The sequence below is a fragment of the Poecilia reticulata genome, linkage group LG11 (genome assembly GCF_000633615.1).
Source record: "Poecilia reticulata strain Guanapo linkage group LG11, Guppy_female_1.0+MT, whole genome shotgun sequence".
In the NCBI taxonomy this organism is placed as follows: domain Eukaryota; kingdom Metazoa; phylum Chordata; class Actinopteri; order Cyprinodontiformes; family Poeciliidae; genus Poecilia; species Poecilia reticulata.
The window spans coordinates 12,578,650-12,587,000 of NC_024341.1; the positions used below are offsets into that span (position 1 = coordinate 12,578,650).

The 8,351-nt window shown below is 37.0% G+C and overlaps 1 protein-coding gene across 1 annotated transcript; it reads left to right on the plus strand.

The window, feature by feature from the left end:
• Positions 1 to 523: 523 nt before the first annotated feature.
• Positions 524 to 7,697, plus strand: rp9 (RP9 pre-mRNA splicing factor). The gene is made up of 6 exons (XM_008421811.2): positions 524 to 845; positions 947 to 977; positions 1,073 to 1,202; positions 4,196 to 4,287; positions 4,584 to 4,645; positions 6,997 to 7,697. The coding sequence occupies exons 1-6, from the start codon at positions 694 to 696 to the stop codon at positions 7,199 to 7,201; spliced, it is 672 nt and encodes a 223-aa protein (XP_008420033.1). The 5' UTR covers positions 524 to 693; the 3' UTR covers positions 7,202 to 7,697.
• The last annotated feature ends 654 nt before the right edge of the window (positions 7,698 to 8,351 follow it).

Sequence of the window (8,351 nt, forward strand, 5' to 3'; positions counted from 1 at the left end):
GTGAGATGTTCAAAGCTTAAGGTGATTTTTTTTCCCCCATTTATTTAGGCTTTAGATTCCGGCTTTAGATTTTCAGATTTCTTTTTATAAACCATATTATTGTTATTCCGCCTTCCAAATATGTGATTTGCAGCACGTGTTGGGGTATAATATAACACTACAATAAAATGGATTTGATTTTTGATTATAAATGTGATCTATTCCAAAGAGAGTGAATATTGTTTTTATGGTACTGTTAATTGAAATATGATCACACATGGATTTATGTCAATTATACAGGTGGCCAGAATAAATTGGATAGAAATTACAACAGGAAATGTTAAATCCAATATCAACAAGTGTAAAATTTGTTATGGGCTTTGTAATATAGACATTTATACCAGTGTAAAGATGTTATTTTAGGTCAGGGTATCTTAAAACGTTGAACGTGTCGTTTTCGTTTTGCTGGGGAAAAAAAATCACACCATGTCTAGAGTTTTTTCCCACCCGTGTCCTGCAGATGGCGCTGAACTTTCAATAACCAGCCCGACCGCACAGGAAGTAGAGAAACTAGCAATTAGCAGTTAGCCAGCCGTTAGCAACCTAAAGGGACGAGTTTGCGTCAAAACTCTCAACTCGAAATGCTTTATAATGCATCATGAAGTGCAGTAAAGTTTCATTTAATTAGAAGAAGTGCTTGTTGTCGTTAAAACCATGTCGGGAAGAAAACGAACAAAAGATAGGGAGAGTGAGGACAGAAGGGAGCACAAGAAACACAAGACATCCAAAAATGAACTGGACAAACTGAAGACACAAACGAAGAAACTCAACCAAGAGGTACAAAAACTGAAACACATCGAGACTTTGTAAGTGACTTTAAATACTACTTCACATTAAAGAAAGATAATTTCTACGTGTTGAGTTAAAAAAAAAAAAGAAATTAATTTCTTTATTTTCTTCTGTGCAGTTATGAAAAACCCCCACCAGGGTTCATTAAGGTACCGTTTTGAAATGCATACAAACTCATAAAATGCTTTTCACTAAAGGTTTCCTTTAAATTTCCTCCCTTATTAATAACATTTTGTGTTTACAGGAGCACGAGGAAAAACCAGAAGACTGTATTCCTGCTGATCCTGGAAATGAAGACGCCAGGAACTTCCTGGCAAACGCCCCCACCAAGGGGCTCTGGATGCCTCTGGGGAAGGAGGTGAAGGTGATGCAGTGTGAGTGCATTCAGTTACCCTCTACCTGCATTTATTCTGATTGGAACAAAAATGTGCTCTACATTTGTTAAGCGGGATTTTTCACAAGCATATTGCAGTTCTGATTAGCTAAACTCCCAATACAACACATGTTTATGTAAAAGTGTTCATAGAGCGTGTTCTGGCTAGCACTGCGCTATTGCAAATACTTTGTCATCACAGTTTTTTCCCCAAGAACTATTTGGAATGCAGTATTTGTTGTATTTTACATTTCAAGTGTCATGAATTGACTCAGTACATCCCTAAAATATACACCAGGCTTGTTAGATGGAGTCTCACAATAAGCCCAAATAATGCTAGAGGTAACAAAGTGTTGGAAGCATCGTATTGACTGAAAAAAAAAAAAAATTGAGAAGGGTGGAATGATTGTTGCAGTATTCAACAATCATATTACTACATCCCAGTTAACTTGGTGTCCTGCAGTCTGGGACGGAATAGAATTTATTTTTTTCTTTCTCAGATCTGGATAACTTTAAATTAAAATAGATCATTGAAATGTATTTGGATTTCCAGACTTCTTTCTGTCTCTTATTGTCTGTTAATTGTGTACATTTATGTGTCCATTAATCTATTCTTCGATCCATGTATAATTGTGATATATGCATTTGAAAACCTACCTACTCATCCCTTTATCTTGCAGTACATCTAGTTCTCTCTGTTTTTTTTTTATTCTATCTGTCCATCTTCTCTACAGAGCAAACATTTGTCCATTTGTTTATTGATCCATTCCTCTCTTTTCCATTCATTAATGTTTAAAGACTCACCAGTGTAGAAAAATCCACTATAAATTCGTAGAACCAAACTTTCTGGCCTATTGGGCTTTGTCATTGATTCTAATATATTTCATGAAAGCATAAAATCTCAGCAGGGAATTATTGGAATGAACCATTTACTAATCGGCAAATTTTCCACTCAGTTCCTCAAAGTCTAACATTTTGAGGATAGATTCCTTTTTCTGTCATTACGATCTAACGTTTTGAGGAACTGGTGGTACATCATATTTTCAAATATTCAGGCTTGAAACATATATCATGAATCTGGATTTCTGTCCAAACATTTACGTCCGTGGTCTTAATTCTTTTCTGTAAGATCTCAGTGAGACCAGCAGTGTTTCATTTCTAATGAAATTAATCTATTGTCCATTTCAGTGAGAGCCTTTTTTAAATGTTTTGCCTTTGAGAGGAGCATGTAAAAGACCTGCAACTACATGATTTCACTCTAAAGGTCACGCAGATAGTTTGTATCTATTTGTGGGAAAACCAATGTTGAAATGAGAGTAAGCCTTAAACTAAAATAATCATAAATTATTGTTAAACATCAAACTATGCAGTACCATTTCCCGAAAGCACTACTACATGTATTAAAGTACATTCAGTAAAAATAAATTAGTTGTAGGTGACAGTAGATATATGGTCTTTTTTTATAAAGACCATAGCTTTAGTTTTAAAGCGCCAACATGACTTGACAGTAAATCCTCACCAGTGACTCCGCAGAAATCTCGGAAGATAATAAAACCTCATATAAACACTTGTGATTGATTTTTCTGGCTAACAGGAGAGAGAGCCTAGTAATGGCGTTGTAGAGATAACATTCTGTTGTTGTGACACATTAAATAGTGTCATTATACTCTGGGTCCATTCATTCCTTCATCCCACACATTGTCATGCTGCTGGAACAGTCAGGGACTCTTGAGAGCACACAGAAGGTCTCTCCACTAAACTGGCATTTGTTCAAAAGACTCTGTCTTTTTTTCTCTATCTTAGCCCAGTAAGTAAATAAGAGACATTATTGTTCATGTGCTGAATCATCTGGTGTAGATTCTCAGGCATCTAGGACATGACAAGTAATGAAGTAGAAGGGAATTCACCTTCTTGTGTCTTTGAAGACATTCCACTATTCATTCCAAAGCCTTCTTAAGTTTTGAATATAGTTTGAAGTCGCAGACTTATATGTTAATGATAGAATAATCACTAATAGGACCATTAAAAAAAAATACTTTAAGGGTTCTATTAGGAAGATCCAGTGTCGGACAGAATTACTACATCCCTGCAGTTTCTGTCTGTCTGCTAAAGTTTTATTTTGAACCTAAATGTATTATTTACTAGTTAGTTTGGAGACACTCAATTCTTTAAAGATCGGAACTGGTCCGATTCCTTTTTTTATCAGCTCAAAACAGGTGGAAAAAAGTTGTATTCAATAAATTTGTTAAAAGTTTAAAAGATAATTTTATAAAAATACCTATCCACGCACAGGGTTTTTATGCACCTTTTTTTAGTTCAATAACAATAAGATTTAAAAAAAAATTCTTATCAGCTGGTTAAACCTCAAAGAAAATCCCAAATTATCATCAGCCTGCAAGTGTCTGATTGGTGCACCTCTGGTTTGGTTCTCATGAAGCTGAATGATTTAATCTTGCACTCGCTGTGGCAAGCAGCAAGCTGTTGACTAAAGACAAAAGACAATCTTTTTTTATTATTATTTTTGGGGCCTGCCATAGTAAAGCATAGGAGAGCATTGAAATGCCTCCATGCAATGCATGGAGGCATCTGTCTATGTGTTATTATAATACATTCCTTTCACTGTTAATGCAGCTCGTACCGCTGTGTGCACCCCCACCATATATACTCGTCATGCGGGTTATTACTTCTATTGTGTTTGTGTGTGTTTTATTTTTTTGTCATGCGTTGAATGTTAAATGGCATTATTTAGGCTAACATTAGCATTTTGGCTAATTTTAGTTTATACACTAATTTTAACATACTGAATGGAGTACGTCCATGTTGCGCAACATGCTTGTGACTCTCCACATGCTGTTGAGAACATTGTAGCTTACTTCAGCATTGATGCTAATTTATAGCACCAGGATGCTGGGTTCCAACTTACAGGCACACCTTGGTAGGCCCCTTCAGAAATGTTCCAGTTTTAAATTAATATTACTACTTGTCTTTCTGCAGGTTGGAGGTGCAAGCGCTATGGTCACAGGACAGGAGACAGGGAGTGTCCTTTCTTCATTAAAGGCAACCAGAAACTGGAGCAGTTCAGAGTTGTGAGTTTAACTCCTATTGATGTGAAACAACTTCACTAATGATTGCAACAGACTGTAATGCAGCTTGGCTGCCTATTGCCTGAGACAGAAGAGAACTCTTTGTGGAAAAACTCAGCCTCTGCAATGATTACTATAAGTGCAGTTTTGTCTTTTTTTATCTCTTTTATTGTCTTAGTCTTTCTAAAAGTGCTTACAAAACATTGCTTGGAATTTGCAGGGGCAGCCCTTTTCTATTATAGGAATGGTAGCAACTAATCTCTTTTTCTTCCTTTTAATCATACATTTTTAATTCGTAGGCTCATGAAGATCCCATGTATGACTTAATCCGAGAAAACAAAAGAAATGAAAAAGAAACCAGGTAAGCATGTTTTGTTTTTGTTTTTGTTTTTTTACGTCAGCATGATTCATATAGGTACACGTTTTAAACAGGAAGAAAGCCTTTTCTCAGCCACCCTCAGGTAGCCAAGACCTCTGTACAGTTAAGACGCTGCCATTTATGTTTGTTGCTCCTCCAGCAGGTTTTGGTCAATTTCAGATGACCTGGAAATAATGTCACAGCGGCTGGTTCTCTGTGCCCTCTGCTAACAAATAGGGTTTGACACCAGGATGTTTGAAAGTGAGGTTAGTTCACCATGAAAACGCGCTGTGGGGGTGCCTGAGTGCATGCAGAGCAGCAGCAGCACACTCACATGTGTGTGTGTGTGTGTGTCTCAGCTTGCATTACAAAAAAGGTTATTGAAAGGCCAGAAGCATTTTAAAGTTTAAGCTACGCAGCTCCCTGCCACATTCATGTTGGCCTTTTCTTTGAAGTGAAGGTGAGAACCTGAGCTGGTGTGTCTTGTACTTGCATGAGCGGCGTTAGATTTGGTCATTCAAATAACTTCTTCAGCGCTAACGCAAAGATTCGTACTTCACCGAGGTGGTTACATTGTTTCTGTTGACACTTGTTTTTCCTCATCTCTGTCCTTGATTTATTTGATTTATTTTTTTTTTTTTGTCATGCTCAAATTGAGTCTTCACTGTCCCTTTTTATTCGTCTGGGTTCGGAGGGATGAGAGAACGTTAGCAAAAGCCTTAATTATATTTCCCCAATTTTAATTTTCCGTCCAGTCCATTATTAAAAACTTTAATTTCATTGTTTTAGTACATAAATTCCATCAGTTCCTTTTTATTTCCTCAAGTTAAATTTATGACTTTTAGGATTTAAATTTAAGACTGACATGAATAAAAAAAAATATTAAGGTAAAATTGCTAATAAACTGAAGTGTAACAAACATCTAAAACTTTATCCAAACTATAAGGCGGCAGATGCAATTAATCTACTTGCATTAAAAGAATAAGACGGAAACTTAGCTGAAGATTTGTAGCTTAAATGATTCTGATAGTCTGACAAAGACAATCTGTTCAAGCGTAAAGCGCAATTTTCATGATATTTTATTAAAAGAAAAAGGTTTCTTGTGCGCTCACTAATGGTAGTCTAAACTGTTTCATTTTTATTTCCCTTGAAACAGTCCTCTTAACAAGCAACCAAGAAGTGGGGCCTGCTGAGTAGAAGGTCGGCGAGGGTTCTGACTTTTTGTAGCTTTTATGTTTATATTTATAAACAAATCCCATTATTAAAATGATTCAACATCTTTACACCAAAAGAAAATATAAAGGAAATTTCTCAGAGGAAATGAAAGCACTGGATTCATTCAGTGTGCAGAAACACATTTAAAAAAAAGAAACCTAAATCAGATTTAAAGGTTATTATGTAAGCGTGGACAATTAAATGATTATTGATCACCTCTGACATTTGAAGAAAATCATCTCAATGTAGCTTCAGCTTTATTTCTCCTTTCTTAGTCAATTGTTTGTGTCACCTCCTCCTCTTTTTAAAAACGAATTACATGATTTTCTTGTGGGAATTTACTGTTTACAGTAAGCATGGAATTTTTAAAAAAAATTTAAGTTTAAAATATTTAAAGGTTCAGGTCTAGGCCATTGTGTTGTTTTTGTGGTCTTCATTGCAAGGACACTTATAACGTTTCGCTGTAACATTTCAAGCGTTCTTTTCTTCAATGCTTATGGCTTCCCGTAGGATCACTTGTCAAGTTTTTCTTGCAGGATCTCTTGACATTGTGTGAGCCGCTCGAGTCTGTCTCTCCCTAATTTCTGACGGATTGTTTCTTTGTAGTACGTCGTCCATCTTTTTATAAGATGGAAGTGGGCGGGGATGTTTGTTTGGTCTGCAAGACCTAAAGCTGTCATCTTTGTAATTTTCGGTTGGCTGCAACATTTACAAGCGTATTTCTCCGTTTTAGGTATGGGGTACTGCATAGGGGCAGCATCATGCTGTGGGGCTGAATGTTTTGGCAGTACTTCCTATTAATCGTTCACTCCACAAATCTGACCTTAAAAGACAAGTTACACTAAGGAAGCCATTGTCGAGCAAAGGCCTGAAAGAATGACTTTTTGGAAAAAAGTCCAAAAAGTCAGAGGCGAGAAAAGAAGGATGCAGCTACACATGCTACTGAACACGTAAAATTGAATCATGGTCATCAAAACATATTGGTGCTAAAAATACTATTTCTCTTATGCCTGACCGAAGTGACACTATTGGGGGGGAAAGGACTCTGTCTGGCTCGCCGTCCTGAGGATTTAACCCGGCTGTATTTCCTCCCAGATCCGGCCGTGGTGCCTCCTCCTTTCATCCTCTCTTCTTTACAGGATTCAGCAACTGCAGCAGCTGCTCCAGGACACCACCTCTTCCTCCTCAGACTCGGACAGCTCTTCCTCGTCGTCGTCTTCTTCTTCGGACCATCATCGCAAGAAGAGGAAAAAAAGGAAGGACAAGAAGAAGAAGGAGAAGAAAAAGAAGAAAAGGAAGCGAAAGCACAAATCGTCCAAAACCGACAACTCCGATTCAGACTGAAGCTGATGTAGGAAGGGCAAAATGTGGAACTTGGATGTAAAATCCAGTTTGTCCTGCAGAGTGCTCTGGGGAGGCTCATTTAAGCCTTTCTCAGAGAATTCACACTGTAAAACTGTAAATCCACTATGCATGACTTCTCTCAGCTGTTTGGTTCCCCTCTCTGTCATGATTTGGCCAGATCTGCATGATGATATGAAGACAAAAAAAAGAAGCATTATTTCTGATTGTACTTTTATTTCTTTTATGTTAAGCTGTTCATTTCATCCAACAGTGATTGTAGACGTGTTGAATTCAGAGAGGTGGAAAAACTCCTAATAAAAAGCAGCAGTTGGTTCATGTTTTCCGCTGCAGCCAGAATGTTTGAATGCTTGTAAAGGCCCAGAAATGTTTGGAATGACTTGAGGTTGGAATATGCTTATTTGCTCTATAAAAAAAAAAGACCACAGAAATGAGAAAAGATTGTATGTGAATAAATTGTCTGTGTCCAGAGGATAAAGAAGTCTCTTTTATTTTATACTTTGTAGCTGTACAAAAAAATGTCTGTCATCTTTGGCCTCGATTTAATGCGCTTGACTTTTTTTTTTTTTTTTTTGTGGGGGTTTGATATTTTGAACATGGTGTTGAGAAGCTGTGTGGAGCTCAGACCATTAAGAGAGAACCGGGCTGACCTTTCTGCAAGTAGCCACAACATTTTTCCTCTGAACATCTCTGGTTTACTGAATACTGCAGTGTTTCTGAAATGCTCCTCTTTACTCCGCGATCCCAACAACATGGAGTAGCCCACGATTAAGAATTTGTTATATTTTGTCAAAAAAAAAAACTCACCAAGAGTATGTACTCCGCTTTTTAAATTTGTACTGCTATTGCCAGAATCTGTATTTTGTCTAGGGGGGAAAAAACAAATTTTAAAGAAAAATTAATATGTTTTAATGGTGTGTTTATATAGCTTACAATTTAGTCTAGAGAGAGTAAGTGCAGAGTAATTTTGAACCCTTGCCACAGATTCTCTTGGCTGTAGGCTTGGACTTTGGCTGGACCATTATTACTTGTGGATATGTTTTGATTTAAACCATTTCCTTGCTGTATTTTCTGGTTCCAAAAGCGTACATGTTGGGTCTTATTTGAGTAGAACACCTTCCTCCACATGTTT

Coding starts and splice junctions, on each gene's coding strand:
- rp9 (XM_008421811.2), top strand. CDS start 694: ATGTCGGGAAGAAAACGAACAAAAGATAGGGAGAGTGAGGACAGAAGG. Junction 846..946: donor CTGAAACACATCGAGACTTT/GTAAGTGACTTT, acceptor TCTTCTGTGCAG/TTATGAAAAACCCCCACCAG. Junction 1,203..4,195: donor GGAGGTGAAGGTGATGCAGT/GTGAGTGCATTC, acceptor GTCTTTCTGCAG/GTTGGAGGTGCAAGCGCTAT.